Below are 26,677 nucleotides of genomic sequence, written 5' to 3'. Positions count from 1 at the left end.
GAACCAGAAGACCAAAGAGGAGAAGAGAGAAGAAGAAGAAGAAAGGAGAGAATAGGAGTCACCACCACAATTTGGGTTAGAGAGGAAGGGACAGCGGGGTGAAAGCAAGGTTCTATCGCCCAGGTAAACCCAAGTATGGCTCAGTATTTTAGATGATAGATTTTATGACTTCAGTTGCTTGTGTTGCCATTTGAGTAGACAGAACAAGCCTCAGGTAAAGGAGAGAAATTATTACCAAGTTAGTAACTCTATGTTTCACTGCTCTTCATGCTTTATTGTACCTTTGTTTTATCCCACTGGAAGTTCCTATTGCACACACTTCGCCTCTCCTGAGGTTTCTTCCTTTTTTGCTTTACATTAAGTATTTTCTCGTACTCCTAGAGAGCCTGGGGCGGGGTCGGGGAATTTTCCTGATGTTGTGGGCCTGTGAAGCCCTTTCAGACATTGTATGGGAGATTGGACTATCTCAAGTTGACTTGACTTCCTATGTTTCAAAGAAATTGTACTTGTATTGTCTTCAAAACATTTCACCACTCAAGTGAGCCTGTTTTGTCCTATTTTAGCTTTTTCAATATATCACGTTACAATAGACAGGGTATGATTGTCTTCCCCTGTATTACAATGGCTTTCTCTTATCAGGATTATTTCATAGCAAAAGCATATAATACATTACAATTAAATACCTATCAACCCATCAATACATTCAGCATGACAGCTTGTTTAAATCAACATCATCTTTGAAATTGGTAAGCAGGAAGAATTGAGTATAATTCATGTATATAAACCTCCAGAGGCAAGTGTGAATTTCTATTTGGAGCCAGACAAAGTACAGTATCATGGGTGTGAGAGAGGCAGGGTGGCACCTGCATCCTCAGAGCGATGGACTGGTCAAATCAAATCAAATGATGTGTATTATGTATAGCCCAATATCACATACAATGTCGCGAAGGGCATTAGAGGCTCACAACAGCACACAGTTCCTGGCATAGCCCAGAGATCTCTAGGAAGACAAGTCCCGAAAATGAAATCTGTGGTCATAGTCTTCAGCCCGAGCTCTTGCTTTTGACAATTCAATGCATGAATAAAATGAAAAAACATGAGGCAATAAAAAGGATATAGCAAAAAAATCAGAGCGTGAGAGTGTAGTAGTGTAGTGGTAAAACAGTGTGAAGGTGTTGTTGGGGTAGATAGAGGGGGGACTCACTTTGCTCTGGCTTGTTTCTTTGGATGCAATACCCCTGTTCTGTGAAGTAGAAGAAACCTGGGAAGACAAAGCCCTTTCTGGGTCAGCAACACAACTCAATAAAACAAAGGCTAAAGGAGAAACAACTTTTCAAGAGGGTCGGGGGTCAGTTTGAAAAGACGTGATCGGGAATAAGAGAAAAGGGCAGAAGAAAAGAAGGAGGTAAAGGAGACAGACGAACAGGAGGTGGAGTCAATAACCTACTAAGAAAGATAGGAAGTATTGTACTAGAAGACTGAAAGGGGTAGAAGAGACAAATGCCGAAACCGAGGAACAACTTGATGGAAGAGAGAAGGAGCAGTGGGAAAAAAATCTTCCTATGCATTTTCCCCCACAGGTTTGCTTCTACTAAATATTAGCATCCAATGCAGTCAAAAGTCATTTCTAGTTGAGTCAGAAAGCTGCAAATGTATAGTTTGATGGCGCTAAACCAGGAGAAAGGGACAAATGGTAGTGAATGAGGAGGATTGTGGAATGAGAGCTAATGGTCATTTAATGCTAAACGACCGTAATGTAATGTAATGTAATGAGAGGTTTGCAAGAAAAGTTGAAATGGCTAACAGATTGAAACTAGAACTTAAAACCGAGCAAAAACAGCAATGACAGAATCTTTCAATCTGGTACAATCTTGTACTTGTACAATAACAAAGCCTTTCTTTCTATTCTATTAGATGCCGGAATGTATCATGTATATTCTAATGTAGCTGGTTAGATATGCTTTAATTACATTTTCGCTGACAGCTGAGTATAAAGTGTATAAAGTTTATTCAACATAATACCTCAAGAAAAGAGGTGAAGAAGAAGTAAACCAAGGGAACATGTGTCATATGCAGGGCTGCACATGAGCAGTACAAATGGAAACTGCGTGACTGTTTGTTTCTATTAACTCATAATTGCATACCAAGGAGCAGTGAGAGAGGAAAGAAATGGGTCAGATGGTCTATTTCTCTCTTCATTTTCTCTCTTTGTCACTCTCACCTGTGTTCAATTCTGATCAAATCAATTGAATTTGTTGTCAAATTGAATGGGTATTGAGCACATTTACCCGTCCTGTGTACATCAACCTGAGCAAGAGACAACTGAATCTAGAATATATTTAACTACAGCCCCGTTATCTGGATAATTAGATGACATGTTAATGCAAGGTATAAAGGCGCCTCCATTAACATGCATTAATCTAACTGTCTTTCTAAACTGGATATAGATACTTACATATATATATATATATATATACATTTTAATACAGTGTGAATGACGCTACACGCATTAGTTTGAAGCCTTTAATACACGGTATGGCCTACCTTCCCTCCTCCAGGCTGGTGCTTCATGTTGTCTGTAGAGCCAATCTTAGAGCGGGCATTGCGGACGTCGGGGCCCGGTGCTGTGCTGGGGCGAGATGTGGTCCTTAAGCTGGTGGTCCTTGAGCTGGTGGTCAGGGTGGTAGCTGTTGTGGAGGAAGTGGCTCGCGGGGCACGGGACAGCAGGGGCTTCTTTTCTGGCGCGATACCGGTGGTGCAGGGTAGAGTGGTGCCAGGTTTGGTCAGTGCAGATCGAGGGCGAGAAGCAGCAGTGGTGCCAGTCAACGCAGAGCTGCGGCTAGTGCTGGTCTTGGGTTTCATAGAGTCTGCTGGAGACAGAAGAGTATACATGTAGTAGTTTTAAAGCATAACTACCCACCTGAATACTTAAACCACCTGAGTCCACTTGTTGAGTATTCTTTTAAACATGGATCTAAGTATAAATCATTGCTATAAACGAACAGACATAACCTGAAGGGGACTTCCAGATTCCCTTTCACTTTCAGTCTCAGTTATTACCTGATAAACCAAGATTTACTAAATAATCTTCACTGTGAGTATTCAAGATTTATTACTGTGGGTCTCCTGAAAAAAAAAGGATGTATAACATGCGATGCTAACTGTCAGAATGAGCTTGGTTTGCACAAAATAAGTATCCTTTCCTTTCAACTGGATAAACCCATCAATTCACGTGTCAGCTCTTTCTTTAGATACTGACACATCCTAACATCAACCCTCCCTGAAAGATTCACAGACTGCACATCTCCAGTCCATTAAGACTCGTTTAATTGAGAATATCCTCTTATTGCCTCCATCATTTAAAGAATGATTTTACTTGGCATAGCAGCCCTGGCAAAAGCTGAGGCTGTATCCACAGGAGTTGCAGGCTCATATGCGAGTGGTGAGAGGACAGTAATCCAAGGCCTTCGCCCTGTCAGCATTAAAGCCTCTCTGAGCCGATCAGCGCTGCAATGGTTGGACAATGTGACTTTGCAGGTCGCAGTCATGCTAAAGAGCTCTGCTGCTGACAAAAAGTCATCTAATCTCCTGACGGGAGGAACGCAACTCAAACTGTGGTAGGGGAAAAGGAGAAAAAGGCAAACCAGAGGATTAAAGACAAGACAGGAGAAGAGGAAAGCTATACACAGAGAACAAAAACACAGAGGGAATGGAGCGGAATGGAGAATTTATAACTGTTCTTACTTTGCTTTGGTCTCAATCCAAGAGGAAATTGTTACAGCATTCATTTCACACAGGAAAAATCCAAGAAACCCAAAGTATATTGCAAAAAATGATATGATAAACACATTTTCATATTCAACAATTTTCCCAAGATCTGTCATGACTATAGAAAGCCTCCACATTATATTGGATTTGGCTTGGTTTCTAACCGACAGTCTAGTTGAAGGAAAATCTCTGTGGTACCTGCTGTCGTCTTCAGAGTGCTGCTCTTCTTCTCCTCTCCTGGTTTACTGTCTGGCTTAGAGGCTGAAACCGATTGTAAGAGTGCTAGATTTGGTAAAACGTGTGAAGTAATTCACAAGTGACCAGACAAAAATGTTGCCGTCAAGTGTATTTCAATGAACTTAATACAAAATAAATGTTAATAAAAGTCTTCTACCTGGTTTGTGTGTGCTTGTTGTACCCAAGGGCTTTTTTGCAGTAGCAGTAGTCGCGGTCAAGGAGCGGGTAGATGCCGCTGTGCGTACCGGTGTAGTGGTTCTACTGGTTGCCGTGGTAGCAGTTCCATTTTTGGTGATGACGGAGCTTGTTTTATCTGAGGTGGCAGTGCTGGCCTTTGGCACAAGGGGGCGTTTCTCTATGGTTGTCTGTGAAGAGACATCAAGAAGATCGAGAAATGTCAGATTAACATAGAAACTAAGGACATAATGAGCTAATGTGAAGGCACACAGCATTAGCAAACAAAAATATAAAACAATTTACAACATGGACTGTTGTATTAACAGCATTAAAACAAAGCCTGGGAGTCATGAGTTGTCATCAGAACACAATTTGTGTACTGCTTGGTTGGTGTTCAGCACAGTAAAATGATCATTCATGTCCTGTCTATGTCTATTGACAAAATTGGACATTTCAAGTCCGGTGGCCCTGCACTTACCCTGGGTTTGATGTCACGTGTGGTGGTGGTGGTGGTGGTGGTGGTTGTGGAGGAAGGCCGGTTAGTGAGGGGCCTCTTAGGACCAACAGTGGAGGTGGATGGAGCCTTGGTTATGGGTGTTTTTTTGCTGTCTGAGGTGAAGGTGGTAGAGGTTGTGGGGCGTTTAGTGGGGGCCATGGTTAAAGCACCACTGGCAGTGGTGGAACTTGGCCGCGTTTTGGCAGCAGCACTTAATTTGGTCACCCCGGCAGCAGGCTACGATGTGAGCAACAGATATACAGGATGGATGAAGGGGCAAATTTAGGAAAGCAAAGGAGAAAAAAAAAAGAAAAACATGAAAAAAAAGTATGATAACGGCAGCAGAGCAGGCAGAATAATAATAATCCATCATACAATCAAAACAAAGCAAAAGGTGCAAAATAATAATAACAATGAGCAATGGGTCTGTTTGAAATAAAACAGTGTGAGCTGTAACCTATGATTGTTTTATAATCAAAATATTACTTTCATACTACTTTCCATTAATAACTGTAAAGTGATTATTACTATGGAGATGTGACAAAAGACTACATTTCTTTACATTATTCTTGTTATGAAAACTCATAATGGGGCTGGTGCTGGAGAACAAATTGAGAACCACTGAGTGTTTCCACCACAACATCATTAGGGGGGACGGGGGCCTGAAACAATGGTTCTCATCCTGCCTTTCTGGGCAGTAATAACATCCCGGTTTGGCAAAAGGAACTTTTACACTTAACTTACATTAACCACCATTATGCAGCAACCACCAGTGACGAGCGACAGAACAAGGTTGTGATTATTATATGACTTTTCCAAAGCATCCGAGATACTCCATCGTTTTCCAAAACATTGCCAGGCCTCAAGTACTCAAGGATGAGAATATGTGCTGTTTTTAGTATTTCAATATTCAGCCATCTTAACTGTTTCTGCTGTTTGAAATAAATGATCTAAGATGTTTATAGTAACAATGTGTTTGTTGATGTTAAAGAGGCTTGTGTAGTATAGTTCATCTATATTAACCAATACATTAACTGATGCTAAATGTATTACTTCTACATGCTTCTAGGTTCATTACAGTACATAATAGTACTTTGTCCAAACTATATGGTGCTGTTGTTTCTGAGCTCTGTTTGTGTTCAAATCTCTACAATGATCCATAAGTTTGTTGGTGTGACAGGTGACACCTACTGTCTTTCCTACCTTGGTCTTCTTGTCTGCACTTGGCAGGTCTTTGCTCACAGAAGCTTTTTTGGCTTTTTCTCCAGCTCCGTCCGTCTTTGCAGTCTTGTCCTTCTTGTCATCCTTTTTCTCCAAGAGCTTTTTTGGGCTATTCTTCCCCTGTGTTTTCTTCTCAGGTGGTTTCTCCAATTTGTCATCCTCAGTCTTTCTGTCTGCGGCAGCTTTTTCATTTTCCTTTGTTTCTTCAATATCAGCTTTGTGTTTTGTTTCCGAGTCAGCCTTCTTCTCAGGCTTGTCCAAAGCAGTGTCGAGCATGACAGATGTGGGCTCTTTCTCTGGCGCTGTTTCCACTGTGTTGAGGTTCTGCTCTTTACTATCTCTCATCTCTGTTTCGTCATGCTTTTCAACTGTTTTATTCTCTTCTATCTTGCCTGCTTTGGGACTTTCATTTTTATCCATCTTTCCCACTGTTCCCATCGTCTGGGCTGTGTGCTCTCCTTGTATCTGTTCCATCCTGTCTGCTGATACCTCCACCTTCTTCAGGGTATCTTCTTTTTCTGGCTTCTGCACTGATTCCACGTTCTCTGTCACCTTCACTTTTCCCTCTTCTTTTTCTGTCCCTTTCTCCTTTTCTTTCTCTTTTGGGTTCTCTTCCTCCACCATGTTCTCCATCTTGGCTGGAGTGTCACTACCTATGTTTTCCATCTTCTCAACCTTCTTCTCATCTTTATCCAAAGGGGCGAACAGGTCCTCCTTCTTAATGCTGTCTTCCTTCTTCCCCTCCTGCTTCTCTGTTTCATCAATTATGTCGGATTTTACTGGAAAGAAAGAAAGAGATTGAACCTGTTAAACACACCATCACACCATAACATCACAGAAGTCTGATTTTACTATAGACAGAAGAATGTAAATGGAAAGGCTTTAACGACAGTATATTCAAGGAAATTAAAAAGGAGTAAAGGGGGGTGTCATTTGTATTTCACAGCTCTGTGGAAATGCATTTCTTGTGTTCTTACATGACTCAGTTCAGCACTACATGTCCTCCTTGGGAGAAAGAAAATGTAAGTGTGCAAACTCATTTCTGTGACTTAAGAACCAGTAGAGATGCAAGATTGAACTACATTTTTTTGGACTTAAAGGGAAACACAGGGACAAACTGGAGTTCACCAACATACTGTAGTATCTCCCCCAAGACCCATCAACCCTCTAGCCTTTACCAGCAAGTCCAAGACTCCACATCAACTTAGAACAAAAACAAGATGGGAAAGAGAAATTCAAAGGGAACCTGGCTTACTGCCCCTTTCCTGTCACTGCTGAGACTTCAGATGGCAGAAAATAAACAGCAGTTATGCACATGCAGTAGACTGCAGAGAGTGAAAACGAGAGACAAAGCCACGTATCCATTGCAGATTAGCATTGGGTTGCACTTTGCAGTCGTAATCCTATTCAGCTGGAAGGTAGTCATCATTGAAAGTCCCCGAGAACCACTTTGGTTGTGACTGCATGAATAAGCACAGCATTCACTCAAAATGAGATACAAGAGGTAGACGTGGAAAAAAGAAAAAAGGAAGACTAAAAATAAATAAAACAAGCCTGTTTCTTTTGGTCTCAGTGATAATGAGCTGTGTGTGGTGACCCGAATGTCCACATGTCTGCAGAGCCAGACACTGTCCAACATGCTGCAAGATAGTCGCACTGCATCGCATATTTACAGGCACATGAACACACAGGCTCCACTGCACACAAAAATCCACATGACACACTAAACCATTCCATTTACACACACACACACACCACACATATTTAATTACATTAATAACAATCAACCAACTAATCAACTTTCCCTTTTCTCCTATATTCCTTTGTCTCCTCCTCACCTCCTGACACGCCCCCTTTCTGACTACCCCTTCAGCCATTACCTCGACAAGACAATTGCATGACAAACCTGAAAACAACATCTGGTTTAGAACTGACAGGAGTCAATTACTGAGATGTTAAAACTAGACAAATGAACTGAACACACCCCCACTCGCTGCACCCCACACTGACCTAAAACCTCTCTGTTTACATGTGAAGCATTTCGCTTTGACAGCTTTGAAAGCAAGTACTGTATAAGAAGAAGGCTGCACACATGTGGCTGCACCACCTACCATTGACTGTGATGAAAGGGTTAGTGCTGGAGTTCAAGGCAAGCTTGACGTCGTCAGCAATGGCAAGGTTAGCATCAAGACCGCCTTGCAACATTGATTTGAAATCAGGTCCAAAGTCAACAACTCCACCGGTTTTGAGTTTTGTATCACCTTCATTGCCGTCAATTTCGGCATCCTTAGTCAGGTCAGATTTGGTGGGAGCTTCTGGGGGGGGCACTGTAACCACGATGCCACCTGGCTCCGTCCCTGCCCTGAGACCTTCCACAATGTGGTGGAGAGGAGAGCTGTTTTCGAGGTTGACTGGGGGTTCAGGTAGGTCGCGTCGCAGGTCAATATGTGTGGCACCTGCAGCTGACCGCGAGGGTAACGGGGTGGGTGGCTGATCCACGGCGACGGTCAGTGATCGCTGCATCACAGGGTGGGGTGAGCGACGTGAACCACCTACAGGGGATTCCAAATGATCAAATCCTTCTTTCTCTCCACTTGGATATTTATCAGGCAGTTCTAGACTGGTGGGTACAGACAGATGGGAACACTCAGACATTGCGCGGCGCATGGCCTTCCTCTGCTGTTGCGCGTGCCCCATTAAACATGGCTCCAAGTGCTCTGCTTCTTCTCCGGTCTCTTCTTCCTCACTGTCATCTGCCGAGGAGCCCTCGGCTACTTGTCTCAGTCCAAGATTTGCCCTGGCCCTTGCCACAACCTCATGATCCCTGTCCGTGTGATTGTCGCCGACCCCTGTGATGCAGTAGTTAGGGGCCACCTGGGGCATTGCGACTTTTGGGCTGGATTCAACCAAACTGGAGCTGTTCAATGCTTCAGATGAAGAGTATCCTTCTTTTGGAGATGCCCCAAGTAAGGAGAATCCCATGGAAGAATATGGTGGTGTTGGACTTGTGAGTGATGACAGCTCAGCTTGCTTGGCAGGGAATCCAAGAACAGGAGAAGGGGAGAAAGTGCTGGTGCCCTCACATCTCAAGGCAGAGGGCAGTCTGCCTGGTGAAGCTGGTGAGGGGAAGGGGGATGAAGACGGAGGACTGTTTGGGCTCTCCCCTGCACTGCCCAGGGAGACATTACCCAGCAAGTAGCTTCCAGAGATGCCCACGACCCTGCCGGGCATCTTCAGGTCTGCATCTGCACTGCCCCCACCTGGTTGCTCGCAGAAGCATAACTTATCCTCATCTGTGAGTCCAGTCGCTTCCAAAGGCCCACCATCTACCACCAGTCCCCTTGTGGTGCCCAAGTCCATGCCCGAGGTATGTTCCCAATCCCAGCTCTGAGTTGGCACGCTGGGTGACACTACCTTGCACAGCTCACTGTACTCAGAAAAAGGAGAGCCAGGCCGATGATTGGAGAGAGACGACATGCTGTCTCCCTTTTCTCACTTTCTTTGATTTGTCCGTCTTTGTCTTACTCTTAGTTGTCTCTGGGCTATCCTCACCACTTATCTTCCCTTCTCTCCTTCTTTCCTTTTTGTTGTGTTGCTGCTTGTTTTCCTTTAGTGACTCAGGTGTGCTCTGTGTTAGTATGGGTGGATTCTGTGGTGGTGTGCCTCTCTGCTCAAAGAAATTCTGAGGGTGAACAGGCTGTGTCTGTCCCTAATTCCCTCCCTCCTTCTCTCTCTCCTTCCCTCACTGATCACTGAAGTTGTCACGTGACTCTGCTTTGACTGTTTAATGGCTGCTGCTGCTTCCCTGATCCCGCCCTCAGTGGTGGAGTGAGTAAGCCCCCACCCCTCTAGATTTCTCTTTCACTCCACGTTTTTCTTCCTTCCTCTTCCTTTTTCTCGCCAAGGAAAGTAACAGCATGTATATTTGTATACCTCTGTCTTAACCTGGGACATACAAGGAAGTGCAAATGTGGATGCTTTGTTGGAAGCTGGTCCTGAATTCCAGAGCTTTCCAACTGTACACACACAGTTATACATAATACAGTGAATTCTCAAAGCGAAGCATTTCATCACAAAGTGCCCAATACAGGAGGAGGAGACATTTCTAGAAGCAAAGAAGCAAAGCTTCCAGTAAAGAGGACTTCCTGTCTGTCAGGCTTAATCTCATCACAATATATTATCCCTCACTTTCCTCCACAAACACACACACACAGTCATGACCAAAGCCATACATTGTAAATCCCCAAAATGTTCTTTGCAAGCAATTATTTAACAATTTTTCAATGTTTCCTGTTGACAAAACAACTCAACGTTCAATCAATAGGTTTTAATTTGGTCAACATCAAGGTAAACACCAGAAAGGAAGGTAAGGGCAAAGACGTGTGAGTGTTAAGGATAAAAGATGACTGGAACAATGAATATTTGGTCCCGGCAAATGTCATCTGACAGTGTCACAGAACAGGACAGGATGAGAAACAAGGCTCCTGCTTCCATTCAGTGTTGCTTTTGGGCTAGACGAATGAAAAGTTTTTTGTCTGCCTCATTTGCATGCTTGGGGCTGTGGAGCACTTGTAGTGAATATAAATTAAGTACTTCAAGTGGTAGACAGATGTACACCTATACAAAACCACGCTGATGTATGCTGCAGGTTCACAACTCAAACTGGTTAATCTTAAGGACATGTCAGCAAGAATGTGATCATTTCTGTGCTTAATTGTCCCCTCACCTTGTCACCTTGTGGCTTTTACGAAAACAAACACAGAAAGTCACATGACAACTCCATTTAATGTTTCTATTTTGTTACATACTTGTTTCTCCTCTGAAACTACTACGATATTAGTGCAATTTCTCAGCCTGAATCAGTACAAAATGTACAACAAGGCCAATGTGTGAAATTAGCAGGTTAATCGTGTGGTGTGGGACTGCCAGGCAGCTTTAACACTTTGGGCAAAGCAGCAGAAAGAAATCTGAAATTGAGCAATTCTTGAGTTATGGTCTGAATACAGAGGAGGCTTATCTGTATGCTAATTTACCTCTGACAAACAAGGATAGAAAGAAGTGATGATCACAGGTGTGGAAGGAGAAGGATGATCTCAGCAGGGGACTTTAGAAACATGGATGGATGGGGAGGGAGACAGACAATCTTCGGTGACATCTATTTATAGCTCAATCACATCCCTCACTGCCCGCCACAACACACTCATCCGCACTAAACTTCTATTGTTTCCTTGGTAGCCTGTCTTTTAATAAGTCGACAAAGCAACTGGCTCCTGTTGCTATGGCAACTGGCTTCCTGAGTCGGCAGCAGCCATGTGGGGGGTTGGAGAATGATTTGGATGTTTTGACACTGGTGGAGGTGGTGAGGGTGGTGGGGTGGGGGCCATCTGGTGATTTGTGATATATATAAATAATACTGTGTATATACTGTGTACACATGTATACTGAAAAGTTGGTAGTTTGAAGCTTTAATATTAGGATTTTTTAAATACAGAAAATTAATTTATGCATAGACCAAAAAAGGAGAGCTGGTGTGAAGTGATGGCTTCTTAATTGCTTAAAATTCTGATTATTTGTCTCGAATGCAATACAAGCAAAAATGCAAGTAACACACACACACACACACACACACACACACACACAGAAAGCACTGCAGTAATATGATTCAATAGTTCATTGATGAAGCGATGAATGTACATAATGTACAGGATTAAAATTGCACATCTACATCTGCATCTACTGTATGTTTGTCATTCAGGGTGATTTCAGCAAATGCCAGCTGCATGATAATGTATACCATATATTTATTGTATATTTATTGCCTTAATTGCAGTATAATCAAAGTTTTAGCATGCAAGAAAAGTAAGTAGTGGTCAGAGCAGCCTAGATGTTCCTACACGTCTGAACAGATTTGGAAGATATCACCCCCGTAAAGCAGTGGTTCCGGAACTTTTTTCTGCATGGCCCCCTATTTGTAGATAAGAAAATCTTTGCGACCAGCGTTTAATGGAATTAGGGTTTCTGAAGTGGAGTGGATGTCTGCATGTCTGCCTGCACAGTATAATCTTACAATCGATTTTCTTATCGTATTTACTCTCGGCCTGTCTCTGCATCCATCACTTTGTTTATCTGTTGACCTCTTTGTGTCAGGGGTTTTTTTTCCAGACAGCTCTCACCTCAAATCTGTTTCATGTTCATCCATCTGTCCCTTCTTTTAAATGTGTGTTCTGGACAGGCTGTCATAAGTTTGTCTGTTTGCTTTTGTCCAAACATCTATTTATATTTTCTTATATAGATGTAGTTGAGACCTAAGTGCACAGCTTGTTGTATGACATCTGAGGGTCTGAATGATTCTGAGGAGCAGCCTCAAAGTACCAGTAGTCCACATTTCTTCATTTTCAATAGATTTATGGACTGCACTGTTACATACACACGCAGAAACATGACAGTTTACTTCATATACAACAGTTTACGTCATATACAACAGTATATCAGCTCGACTGCAGCTTCCAGACAACTGCCTATATGTATGTTCATCCTTAGTGCTGACTGAGAGGAGCTCCCTTATTTCTGCATCGGCCGAATTTGAACAATTTGTAGACATACTTGAAAAAAAAAAAATAACAACAGCAACAACTCCAAACAACAACATCTCCACATCTTGTGCCAAATTGAGGCGAACGATCACCGGCACACTTGCTCCGCTCATTCACAACAGACCCATGCCAGGATAATCCCGGCATTATGCTGGCATATAGTGCATGTGTGGACATGTTGTTCTGAACAATTTCCCTTGAAAGCTATCATTATACAACATAAACTTAACTGGCTGACTAGTGTGGCGCCAAATTATTGACATGTAGGCGCTGTATGAAGTTTCAGCACCACGGATAGAGGTCAATTGGACAACACACCTGTTCAGCACTATGGACAGCTCCATTATGCTCTGCTGCAAACTGAGTGCCCTTAGTCCGATGATTACATCCTAATGTTCATTTAAGCTGGTTGATGTACACACACACACACACACACACACACGTCAGATCTTACAGTCAAAATATCACGATTGGTGACAAATCCTCCCCTGCCCTTGATTATACATTGGAAAGGCTTAGCTGTCTCTTGCTCTTGCTCTCATATGTACGGACACATACACAGACGTTCAGTATACACACACACACACACACACACAAAAATGCAGCCCAAATAATTTAGTGACACCCTATTTCATCCGTACAGCTCTAATGTTTATAACTTGGGGTTTGCAGACACATTAATTCAAGCCTTTCTCTCCTTGTGGCAGGATGGGGGGCATTGATCAAACCCACCTAATTGCTGGGTTCACCACTCCACAGTTCTTCTGCTGAGCTGAAGGCTGGCTAAGCTCTCGTTATAGCCTCCAATTGGAGGCAGAGACAGGAAGTGTTAAACAGTAAGATGAGGCAAAGAATCCTCTGGAGCTCTGCATCTCCATAAAACGCAGCGACAAACAAACTGGCCAAACAACAAAAGTAGCAGAGCTGGATAGACATCTTTCAAATACAATCAAGAGTGAACAAACATGTCCACAAGCAATGAATATGCCTCACATACTTGCATGTATACTTAAATGATACATGTCCATATGCAAAGACACACGCCTCTGTCAAATGTTCCCTTTCCATTAAAACAAGAGAACACCTGCAAGCCTGCACAATTAATCTACAATCTCACAAAACCCACAGCATTTGAAGCACCAGACTTCCTCACAACTTACTGTAGTTACTCCAATACACTGTGGGCACGCAACCACTCCCATCATTTGGAGAGCTCCTCACAATACAATATCCAACACATTGCAACATTGCAGCTTCTTATGATTTGGTAATTGCATGTGGCCAAAATAATGATTTCAATGTGAATTTGATCAATTGACAGACTTTTGTAATGCTCAAAAAATGCAATGTCAATGTTGGTTTCCAAGGCATCACGTGCAGAACACAAAGGAATGACAAAAGGACTTACCTATGTTTAAAAGCAGCGGAGGCAGTAGTCATCACAGAACATGTAAAAGTAAAAGAAGACATCATTACCATTTGACATTTTGTGGAAACATATCTTCTTATGAGAGTTAAGTTTACTGCACATCGGTTGTGAGATTACATGACTCCAAGATCTTCCTTCAACATATTTCTCTGGCAGAAATGTGAAAGAAACAGCTAGTGAGAAAAACAATATTAATTGGACGGAGAAGAGGAAACACAGAGTTACCCTTCGCCCCTGGATGCAAGGGGAAATAAGCATGACAACAGAGTGTTTATACATAAGGAAGGAAATTTGGTGAGGGTGACATAGCTTCACGGTGCTAAGGAGAAAGACTGTGAGAGGTTAGTAGCACAGTCTTTAACGCAACTGGAATGAATTATAAGGGACGAAGAAGATTAAAGTCAGACCAATCCACAACCCAAAGTGATCAACACGTTGGGTTCAGCCCAGGTGTTAGTCATTCACAAACAGTCCAAATCAGACAAGCCAGTAAGCCCCAGTCAAGTCTTTAAACAAATGTGTCATGGAAGACACAGAACCAAATGGATGAGATGTCCCATGTTGCCCCAAATGGCTCGAACTCACCCAAGCAATTAGTCCAAAACAATTGCATTCCAAAGCAGTTTGAAATATTGTATCTACTCAAGCAGCACTTTGATAGAACCATCATGCACAGCAAAAGCTCGAAAACTCCTGACATTACAGAACATTCTACATCTATTTTGTCCAGGGCTGACTGCAACCAACCTTCAATAACAGGGGCCGATGTAGAGACCGCAGCTGGTTCATCGGGGGAATCAGCAAAGCTGGGAAAGAAGGGCTTAGCAGAAGGGTTAAGACCAGAGCCTGGAACTCCCAGAGGGTTGGAGGATGGAGGGGAAGAGGGGCTGACGTCTTCGGATGCCTGTGGAGGGCTCTTAACAGAGTCAGACGCTGAAGATGGCGAATGCATCTTCTTGGCTTGTTTCTGGGCTGATTTGCTATTTTTGGGCTCTTTGGACTGGAATTCTTGTGCTGTGGTTTTAGGGGAGCGGAGGGGGGCTGGACTAGGGGTGTCAAAATCAAGACCTAAAGGCAGGCAATGACCCGGAGTGCTGAAGTCAAATGGCTCGCTGTTGCTGCTCAAGTGGGAGTTGTTTTGGAGCCATGAGGCATCTGAAGGTGATAGGGGTGGGGCTGAGGCTACTACCTCACCCTGACTGCCTTTTGTGGATACACCAGGGCTTGGCTGAGAGGCAGGGCTGAACTCTGAGGTGTTTTCATTGTGAACACTTAGCAGACCAGACTCCGAGAGGGAATCCTTGTGTTCTGACACCCCGCTGTCATCATTGCCACCCACATTCCTCAAAGAGAATGATGGAGTAAAAGCCTCAGTAGTGTTGCCCAGATTGGCATTTTCACTGTCCATCAGAAGGTCTTGGCAACTGGTGGCAAATGGATCATCAGGGCAAGGAGCCATGGGGAAGGAGCCAAGCATTGTGTTGTTTGTGGGGGAGGGCATGGTAAATGGAGTTGCAGTGGCTTTCAGATCACTGTTCAGGACCAGTGGGCTGACGTTGGCAGCTGTAGCCGAGAACAAGTCCTGGGAGAGTGGAAGTGGGATCAGGCTTTCTTCTGAGTAACACTCCTTGCTCCAAGGGCTGATATCAATGCCAGCAAAGGAGGTGTCCATGTGGGCTTGAGATGAGGTCCCCAGCTCTACCATGACCTCCTCTTGGATTTGAGTGGTTGGTGTGGAGGAGGGGATGAATGGATCCCCCATCACTCCCCATTCCTCTGGAAGCTTCTTCCTGCTCTTTCCCCTCTTTCCCCGACCCCCACTCTTCCCAAGCTGCTCCTCCCAGCCTCCCTCTCCTCCTTGATCCCGCCGTGGGCCAATCCTGTGGAAAAACTCCTCAGTGGGAGGGGTGTCCTTGCCCTGGTCTTGAAAATTAGGGTGCTCATAAGTTCCTTCATCTTTTTGTCTCCTTTTCTTCTTCTTCTTCTGTTTCCGCTCTGATCCATCTCCTTCCCTCTCATCACTGCCAGCATAGGCAACGCTTTCTCGGTTATGCCAACTGTCAGGCGGGTCATCGGGGCTGATTGCCAGATCGCCGGCATGGCGACTGATCACCGTGGAGACACTTGGAGTGAAAGGCAGATCTGTTGTCAGGCAGCCAGTCTGCGCTGGCCAGCAGTCACCTAAAGGACCTTGTTGTGGGTGGAGAGGGTAGAATTAAGAGATGGGGGACATGAGTATGTGTGAATGTTTGAGGCATCGACAATTAAAGAATGAAAAGTAAATTAACAAAATAATAATAATGAATAATCCCATGGAAAGTCCAATCAACTATGGAACTATGAAACATGAGGAAGAAGAAGGCTAACTAAAAGCCACTGAGACAGGGCCAGTGTATGACTTTGGCCCAGTTTACATACACACACACAACGGACGCATGCACGCTGACAACATAAGTGGAGCAGCTGTCAGGCCCCATATAGCAGCGCGGCTCTCTGCAATACCTCAAATGAACAACAACATGGCAGCACTCTGCTCCGTATGTCTGAGTTAATTGGGAAAGACAAAGAAACTGCATCAGACAAATGGATCGCAATGATTCACATGTTGTGTCATACAACTTCACCTGGCAAAAATTCCAATGTGGAGCAGCCATGACAGTTTGGTCGGACTTTAGAGTAGGACTTTTGCTCACTTATTGCACTGGTGTTTTCTATGATAGATTGCTATGTAGAAAACTTGTTCTTAGAAAATATTCTTGTACACAATTGCTTTAATTTTTCCCTGCTCTTATTCTGTATAGTCACATAGGATTTCTGTGCTCTGCAGGATCACGGGTACATTCAACTTGACATGAGACCCCATGTAGTTAGTGTGGGAAACATTGAAACCTTCTCCAAATACATACACACAGTTGGACGCTGACACAAAAGCACTGAACAATTGTTGTTCATGACATATGTGCATGCTGAGTCACTGACCTGGCTAATTGGCACAGCTATATAGAGTGGATCATTATTAACGTTATTAGTATCAGTTACACATGTGTGTCCATCATGCATTGAGCTTACTGAGCTAATGTGTCAATGGAATTCCTGCATGGAACAAATGAAGCAGCACAGGACAGTGTTGTTTACATGAGACATTGCATTACGCAACACACATTCTACACAGGAAACAAGGCACACACATGACAATTAAAAACGTTTGTGGTTGATATAAATAATGATGCACCATTACATAATGGTGTAAGATTTTGGGTCATATTATGTTGAGTACCTGTTAGGATTATATATAAAAAGGGTTTGACAATTACTACTTTGAACATACACACACTTTTACTCAAGATTTTTCTGGTGGGGTGAAACAAAAGTTGTGTTTTAGGAATGAAACATTTTAGGAATGAAGCATTGTTGCACTCTCCATGTAAAGAACTTAAGAGGAGAGAAAGTCTGTTCAAGATTGAAATTTGGGTAAAAGTGTAATTATTTTCAGTTATTAGTATAAAAATCAGTCTATGAAGACAAAGCAAGACATAATCTGTTTCAGATTGTGATTGCAATACTCATTTTAACGAGATGCGCCTTTCGGTGTGTGCATTGACCTGCATGTTTCTCACCTGCAGGTAGGTCCAGTGGGCTGCGTGGGGCCTGAGGTTCAGGCAGCATGGGGCTTTGCTCTTTAGGGGCGTCTGAGCCCAGCATGGCTGTGGGCTGCTGGGGCTCTGCTATACTTGAAGGTCTCTCTCCTGGAAGCGGTGCCGCGCCCACCTCTACATTCCCCCCTATATCCCCAGGCTGGGAGAAGTCTAAGACAGAAAATATATAACAACTGGGTAAAATGTGAGGGTGGATTCACTTCTCATTGTTGCCACTGTTGTTAAAATTGATTGAACTAATTTAAGAATTGGGTTTCTCCCAAATTAATCAATCAGATACCACCACTTGTCCAGGCACAGGCTATGGAGGCAACATGCTAAGCAAAGCAGCCAAGATGTTACTCTACATGGCCATCCTCCAGCTCTTCGCATGGTATCCCAAGACAAGACCAGATGCAACATGTAAACCCTTCAGCATATTCTGGGTATGCCAAGTGGCCTCTTTTGCATTGGATATGCCTGGAATACCATCTCTCATGAACCCAGGTCAAAGTTGGAAACCAGATTGAAATGTAAGTGTGTTTACAATACATCACAGTAGCTGTTGCACTGCTCTGCTTATCAACTCCATCCTACCTTCAGTCATGAACAACACCTGTACATCTGCATAGCATCTTACCTGTTATGTCTACCAAAAAAGCTCCCGCTAAGCCAGAGTCCATCACTTGTGCAGGGCCCATCCTGGAGCCCAGAGGATCACAATGATCTGCCATGGAAGCTGGAAGGAGAGGTAAGGATTTGTATTTGAAACATTATTTAAATCTTATCTAAGGGTAGACAAAGGTAGAGCCAGAGTGACAGTTTTGTTCCCTGCACGTATGAGTTCAAAATACAGCATTAACAACCATCAACCATGTGGTGGATCAAGGACTACAGTTTCGTTCATTTTTGAAAGATGGTTGAACAATGTAATTATTATCATTATAACAGGAATAATTAAGGGGACTACCAAGACTGTCCACTGAGATAGTTACTGTAATTACCCAAATGAAGTCTGTACCTGCGGGCATGAGAGCCATAACGGCCTGGCTGTGGTTGCTCAATAAGGTCTTTACTGGAGATAGAGCTTCACAGCTCACATGAGCAGAGAGGAAGTACAGTACACAAAAATGGAGGTCTGGTCTACTCTAAAAAATGTTTGTGACAAACAGTGATTGTGTGTAAAAAATATTGTACATCTCCTGTTTACATTTAGAGGTTCTTAATATGGCTCATTACCTAAAACAACAACATAACGAGCTGCACAGTCATGCAAGTATTTAAAAAAAAATCTTTTCAGTTTGGACTTCACTTTCATACCTGATAAGAAATCTGCAGCCAAGGCCTGCTGGTCAGCTGAGAAAGGCCGAACCTCTCCCTGTGGCTCTGGACGCGTTGCTGATGTCTGGCCTCCTGCAATCAGCTTACCACCTGTGGTTATGACAACACAGAAGACTGAACATCGATCTCACCTCACGCAACACTTTGGAAATCACACACACACACACACATCGACACAAATGCAGAGATGCACACACTTACACACCCGTTCTCACCTGCCAGAGTTTAGGGTAAAAGCAGATATCCCAGACCCAAACAACTCAACATTCAGTGCTCTTTGCTATGTGCTGCTGTCTCTTTCTGTCCCCAGTGCAGCCTCAGCTGCCTCTGAGCTGCTGTGAACTCCCAGTATGACACACAGACACGCACGCGCATTCACGTACAAGCACACAAAGATGGACACACACATAGACAGACGTACAAAATAACACAATCCCAGTTGGGGAGTCTGGGTTGCTGTGACGTTTCACTGCCTGTCTGGTTCAGGTCCCAGGCCCTCCCCTTCTTGCCCTCTGCCTCTCTCTTTACTTCTATCGTCACCCTTTGACCCATGATCTATCCTTAAAACACAGGTCCTGACTAGACTGTAAACACCAGACCCATGACAATCTCATTTACTGAGGCTGTTGGGATTAGACTGCGTCGGAGGGAGGGAGGACAGATGAAGTGAAGAAACAGAGAACGGTAAATCGGAAGAAAGTCCGAAAGTAGACTGTGATTGTAAGAGGATGTTTAAGAATACATTTAAAAGTTTATAGAATGATTAAAGGAATTTACAGAAATATGGAGGATAACATTGGGAGTATAAGAGAAAAACAGATAAATAGGTGGGAGGAGAGACAGCAGGAATGGAGGATGGAAGAGAAGCAAAAGAGGGGGGGAGCAACCAGAGAAGCCTTCTCCCAGCAGCATCTACAGAGGGTGACAGTAAGGAGAGTAGACAGAATGCCACCCAAAGTCAACGGCTCTCTCGTTCTCTCTCTCCCTCTCTTTGCTATTGCAAGTTTTCTGAAACAAGGGGGAGACAAACAAGACAAAGGTGGCCAAAAAGCACCCACATGCATTCAGTGTTTTGTGTTATTTTTTGTCGATTTGTACAGGTAACACATCAGAAATATTGTGTTTAATATCATTTGGCCAGATGAAAATTGTGTCACTCTATTTTGGCCATTCTACCTAATGCATCCTGCAAACTGTACACAGTCCATGGCCGATATGAGTCAGTCATGTGTTCGAAAACAGAGACAGAATATGGTGGTTTATTGTGTATCAACAAAGTATTAGTGTTAAATTGTCAAGCTGCTACGAGCTCCTGCAACTGCTTGGGGGTCGTCTTCCTGAGTATGAGGACAACATACAGTGAGACAGACACAGTTTGACATTAAAATTTGTTGTCTCAGCACCATGTGAGGACAGACACAGCTACTCTGCTGGGGGTGCACTAATGTGGATGGACTCAGAGAAACCAGCAGGCAAGCACACATGTACACACTAGTGCATGTATCCAAACATACTTAAGAGAACACATACTGAGGGAATCACACTCTCACACACACACACACACACACACAATTAACTGACAAAATGATGGCAGACATCCAGGCAAAGAAGCAACCCACCCACCCACACCCATTTGGTGGACATTTGGCTGACTTGCTATGATAAAATGGATGAATATAACCACATTCATGCACACAGACACAAACACAGGCAAGACATCCAATTTTGCAAGTCAGATCTTGTTCACCTAGCCCTTAGTTTTTATGTGTAACTCTAAAAATTAAATGAACATAATCTGTGTTTGTGTATGTCCTGCATTTTTCCTTCTGCTGAATGGCTAACATAAATATGTGTAACCTGTAGCCTCAGTGGATGATCTGTCACTCATCCACATCCTGTCAAACCTAGTGCTGATGAGTCAGCACAGTACTGAGTAGAAGTGCACATACAGCATACTCAGATTTTTCTACTCCACAATAGTGTACATCCCAGTCATCTGAAGCCGGAACAGGAACAGATGTTGTTGCAAATCCACACTCTAACACTAACACAGTGTTTAAGGAGCTGCTGTGATCTATTGTTCAGCCAGTTCGAGTGACCCTGTGCCAGGCCGAGGCTAGGACAATGGGCTCATCAACACAATAAACACATCAGACGATCACAGTGAAGCAAAAAGATTCAGTAGAGAAAACAACGGTTAAGAATAAGACTAGACTAACAATATCAATCAAGATGTAATGGAGGGAATGAATGGCATTGACACAAATTCAACCCCTCGAGCAGATTAATTTAATGTCAGTCATTCCTCTACACTCTGTCAGTTGCCTCCATTTCTGGACTCTGGTATGTCTGTGGCTGCATGCTGTATATTAATCTGATCACGGTTCAGCAGAAGGGCCGTATCTGCAGGGTAGTCCAGCTGTGAGAGATGGAATAGACTGGCTGGGTCAGGGCCGCCACGTGCCCAGGAGAAAACAAGGTTCACCAAAAGGACACGTTGGTAGTTCGCTGGCAAACAAGTGCAGTAAAGCTAATAAGATTGGACATTGTTGTTTTAACCATACAGCAAGACCAACACACAGACCAAGAGCCAAAAAATACAATCTCACTTTAGGCAGTCCAGCGGCTACGGATAAGTTCTGTTTATTATCAATACTAATTACAGTAATAAAAATAATAACTACTGATTATGATTATGATTGTGTCATAGTTATAGTGGATCTTGATCAAATTGCACCTGCTGATCATGTGATGAATGTACTTTTATTCGTTGATATTGCTGTATTACTCGACAACAAAGAAAGAACAAAAAAGCCCAGAGGATTCAAGATCCCTGCCAATTCATTTTGGCAATTGATGGGTCTGGGTTTTACAGGCATCCGTGACTTTGTTCACCAAAACTGTCTAATCTGAATAATCTGGCAGAGTGCACCGAGCCCTGCAGCTGTCCTCCAGACGACCTTAGCCTCTGCCTCTGCCTCAGTCTCCGCTCCTCCAGCTGGGACAGACACAGTGCACAGCCGGGTCAGGGCCACAGGCTCTCCAAAAGGCCAGTGTTACTCTGCGGTGAGTGTGAACATCCAGGAGGAGATCAAAGCGCAGGGGAAGAACAGGCTAACACAGTGACAGTTCTAATGCATAGAAGTTTGAGGAGCTTTTCCCCCCCATGTTCTTGGATGTGTTTACTAGCCTGTTCTTTCATTGTTCAATCTTGTCTCGTGAACTCCCACCAAAAGGGTGAAGCAAGAAATCTGCACCTTCAGTCAAACAAAAATACGCACACCTGATACACAGGGACACGTGCGCATCCAAAACACATGCATACACACATGAAATGAATGTGAATGCAGATGAAAAGCTTTCTGCTGACAGAGAAGACATCAACCAAAGGGGAATTATGCTTATTTTTCTCCAACCAGCTCAGGGATTAAACTTGCACCATGAATATAAAATATGCTTTATGCAACATTTCTACCATGGCAGGACAATGATGTTCTAAAAAAAGGTACGGTTAAGATATTTTAATCAAATCCTTACAGAGCTGAAAGTTTGATTCACAGTGGTTTGGATTTTCTTCCTTCAACACCGCTTTCACACCTTTATACATTTATAAAATATAAAACATACTGCAGGCTTGGCAGGAGTACAAGGTTGCCAGACTGTTCTTTACTGTATATAGGTGGAGGTACAGCACATATAAATGTAGGGTTATGCATCATGATGTACTTTGTCTTGGGTCAAATGATAATGTGGGGTAGCTGTTTGGGCTGAGGGTCTTTGGGGTTGGGATGTGTGTATATCTGTGCCGCACAGTCAGAAAGGTACAGGATGTGCTGTCCCTCTGTTTTCCCTGCAAAATAAAATCTGCTAAGTCTGCACCTACCTCATTCACTCACTCCAAAACTCTAAGTCTAAGTAGGACAGGCTGCCCCGAATCCTCGGTCTCTCTCTTTCTCTCTCCCTCTCATGGTGTAACAATAACTGCAGATAGAGCTTAATGGAATAAATGATCAAAAAACAAGTAACTGACAAATCAAAAACTAAGCTTCCAACCAAACATTTTGTCAATGCTCAACACAAACTCCTATCTTAAAATAACAAAAAGTAGAATGTTTCCTTAAATGCATGTTAGAATCAAACATAAGCAAGTGAGTCAATCTGAATGAAATTATTGAAATAGATTGTTATGTTCTCTTTTCCATAAAAGTTTTACAAAATGGTAAATAAAGTACTGATTCACTTTCTAAAAACTTTAGGGCAATGAGGAAAATGTTTTGTAACAAAAGAGCACATCCTTCAGAAACATAAAAAGTCCTTTTCCTGTCACACACACTAATCCATAAGCTTTAGGCTGCACTGAACCCAGCGCCTTCAAAGGCAGGATGACTGTGTCTCTATCTGTTAGAAAGAATTCATGCTGTGAGAGACAGAAATAGAAAACATCTTCAAGAAGAAAAAAGAAGAAGCCATTGCACATCAGACAAGAGGTTTAGTTTAGATGAAGTAGAAAAAGAAGGAAAAACCCCAAGCCAGGTGAGTGTGTGTCATATTTATTTGTTTATTAACACACAGTGCACACAGAAGCCAGTCTATAAAAAAAATAAAGAAAAATACAATTTGGAACAATCAGACAAAGGAGGCTAGATTTAACCCTTTGTGGCACATATCTGATCTTTTCATGAGAAAATCCACAATAGGGGAGAACAACAAAGCAGGCCTAAAGAGATCAGATGTTACCACAGAAGAGTTCAAGTTAATGAGAACACAACACAACACAATCCTATTAGATATTAGATTGTCATTCTTTATGGTTAATGACTTGTTAGACTGTGAAAGAGAAATGTTTTTTTTGGCATCAACTCACAAGGCCTTATTCACCGAACAATTCTTAAATTATTATTATGTTCAGCTGCTTAAATGTATACCTCACCTGACCTTATCTGGTGATCAGGTGAGGAAGTGAATTCATTTGACCGAAACCTGTAGTGTACATACTTGCAACACACAGAGATGTGGAGTGCATCAAGGCACAAATTCATGGAAGAAAGTGCGAAAAAAAAAAAAAAAAACGAAATTTGTTTTGAATTGATAAAAGTCTTGTTTTGTAAATGAGGCCCTGCAATAGTGGTTTTAACACCAGTGTAGTTGTTCCACGTGACCTTTGTGAATCCTAAACAGAAACTTTCAGTGACTTGGAATGATTGAATTTATTGGATATGCAATGGCAAGACACACCAGGCAAACAAACACACTGCAGTGATGACAGGGGACAGCCTTTTCACACATTCAATTCAGTTCCTGGTATTAGGGAGCTCTATTCAGCAGGTGGCTTTTGTAACTGAAAAGGATGATCTCAATCTAAAAAAAAAAAAGATAAGTACAAATGTGGAAAAAACATTCACACGGTGAATAAAGCTCCCTCTGAATACTAAACTGAATTTTATTGTGTGAAATCCCTGATAACATAGATATCAATCCATAAAGACACAGGCAAAGTTAAACTGAAGTGTTGAGAGACATCTATAGAAGCATTTGTTGTGCATAGAAGGTTTCTACAGCAGTTAGTGCCCTCTTCCTTTGATTAGTGAAGAAACATTTCACAGACACATTGGTTTGAAGATTTTAAGCTGAATGTAATATGTGAAAATGAATGAATATGTGTGAGTTTGTGTGTGTGTGTATGTGCGTGTGTACTGGCAGCTGGGTGTTGAAGGATCAGGCTGGCATTGCTGGCAACTTAGTTTGAACAGTTTGCAGACAGGCCAGACAATGACAACGGGACACAGGCAGGCTGTTGTATTATTATCATTATCACTATTATTATTATTGGGCACTGTGGGAATATATTGCTAAATCCTAAATTCCATGAAACAATGAAAAATAAGTTCTACGTAATAATGTGGCAGACAAAAATCACCTGAGGCAAAGAATCAAATGAGACGTCTGTCATTTTTCAATCGTGAGTAATTCCTCCCTTTCAGCTGTGTTGCATTATGGGAAAATAGTGTCCATCATGACCGTCAAACACTCAAAAACAGACTGAATATAAGGAAACTACATAGTGCAATAGACTACCACGCAATATAGCATTTGGTAAAAAGTGTATGAATTTTGTGCTGGGCATCTGAAGTCTGTATGCCCCGGCTGTGTGTGTGTGTGTGTGTGTGTGTGTGTGTGTGTGTGTGTGTGTGTGTGTGTGTGTTTGTGTGATTGCCTGTGTGTGCATTGTGCATAGAGAGGGAACAGGTGCACAGAAGCAGAAGCACAGCTGATTGACAGTCGGCAGGCGATGGAGGCGGGTTCTAATCCTCTGAAGCGTGGAGATTGGGGAAGGAAAGGAGGTGGAGAAAGAAATATGGAGAAGCAAGGAGAAGAACGGAGGGTGATGTAGAGAAAAATAATGATGATGAGCGCGGTTGAAAATAAGAGGTTGAGATAGGAGAAACAAATGTCAAAGAGGGTCAAAAAATCAAAAGATGGAGAAAAAATAGGAGATGGTGTGGTAACATTTGTCAAACAGAGAAAAAGTCAAAGGAGAAAAAGAAAGGTGAGTGTAGAATCGTAGGGTCAGAAAGGATCAACAGGGTGGGAAGAGGGGATAAGGGAAGAAAAGGAAGAGAGCAGTTTAGTCAAGCTGTTTTAAAACCACTGCAACCCACGCATCATACTCAAACACCTGACCGACACCAGCAGCTCTCCATGTGTCCCACCGTGCAGGACATTAAATCGTGTAGGTGCACGGTGAGACAGAACAGGCACAGCTTGGTCTGGTCAAATATTTAGGGCATTATCATCTTATATTATACTTTGGGGAAATAGTAAATGCTTAACATGCCATGCAGTAGCATCACACATTGGAGGTGTTGAGTAATTCTTCAACACACGCACACACACACACACACACACACATGCACACACACACACACAGTATTTGTTGTTTCAGTATTCAGCTTACGCTCTCAATTCTCTGACCCAGTTACTACTTATACCTCCTGTGTCCTCTCCCAGGGGTCCACTGGGACACAATGATGAATGGATCCAACACACCTAGACGAGGCCAAATGCTCCATACTTAAAAGCAGATCCACTCCTCACAAAAGTATTTATCAGAGCAACATACTTTGTGTAATTTAGTGGTTTGAAGACTAAGTGCTCCTGATGTGCAGGTTGGCACCTTGCATGGTGTGAACCTGCCATCAGTGTATGAATGTTTCAATGTGGCCTCATTGTAAAGTGATTTGGAAAAAAAATTGCCCATGAAGAAGTCAGTCGCTCCAAAATGCAGTGAAGAAGATCGCGAAGAAGATCGTGAAGAAGATCGTGAAGAAGATTGTGAAGAAGATCGCGAAGAAGACCGCGAAGAAGATTGTGACGAAAATCGTGAAGTCACATGCCTGCCAAACGTACGCCGGTAGAGTTTGTTGTACATTAGATCTATCTGGTCCTTTAGATCACTGTTGTAATGTTTTCATCTTAGCTCAGCCAAGCTGGTACAAGCAACATTTAACAACATTGTATAGGTTGGTTTCGTCAGTTTGGTAATCCATCATCACAGTTAAGGACCATAATGAAAGGGCAGTCCTGAACATACGTGACCTATATTTTTGTATGAAAATCTACATATATACATTTAGAAATAGTTAAATAAGCAATATGAGTTGCAATGATCCCAAATCCTCCTAGTAAAACACACACACACACACACACACACACACACACACACACACACACACACACACACACACACACACACACACACACACACACACACACACACACA

The 26,677-nt window shown here is 42.8% G+C and overlaps 1 protein-coding gene across 3 annotated transcripts in view; it reads right to left on the bottom strand.

The window, feature by feature from the left end:
* The window catches only part of LOC143007003 (uncharacterized), a 56,320-nt gene that overhangs the window by 15,062 nt on the left and 14,581 nt on the right, over positions 1-26,677 (bottom strand). For 2 of the 3 annotated variants that reach the window (XM_076158387.1, XM_076158388.1), the window contains exons 4-13: positions 18,877-18,987; positions 18,197-18,295; positions 17,539-17,727; positions 14,669-16,111; positions 5,882-6,678; positions 4,661-4,915; positions 4,163-4,370; positions 3,967-4,029; positions 2,545-2,870; positions 1,205-1,261 (exon numbers count right to left, since the gene is read on the bottom strand). In XM_076158387.1, coding sequence (XP_076014502.1) covers positions 1,205-1,261; positions 2,545-2,870; positions 3,967-4,029; positions 4,163-4,370; positions 4,661-4,915; positions 5,882-6,678; positions 14,669-16,111; positions 17,539-17,727; positions 18,197-18,295; positions 18,877-18,987 — 3,548 coding nt within the window. The remainder of the gene's footprint in view (positions 1-1,204; positions 1,262-2,544; positions 2,871-3,966; positions 4,030-4,162; positions 4,371-4,660; positions 4,916-5,881; positions 6,679-14,668; positions 16,112-17,538; positions 17,728-18,196; positions 18,296-18,876; positions 18,988-26,677) is intronic. The other variant, XM_076158389.1, reaches the window with a different exon arrangement.

The sequence above is a fragment of the Genypterus blacodes genome, unplaced genomic scaffold, assembly GCF_046128005.1.
Source record: "Genypterus blacodes isolate CSIRO-AG114 ecotype Tasmania unplaced genomic scaffold, CSIRO-AGI_Gbla_v1 ptg000076l_1, whole genome shotgun sequence".
Taxonomy (NCBI): domain Eukaryota; kingdom Metazoa; phylum Chordata; class Actinopteri; order Ophidiiformes; family Ophidiidae; genus Genypterus; species Genypterus blacodes.
Note: the sequence above shows the minus strand (reverse complement) of the source record. Positions and strands in the feature narration are given on the sequence as shown.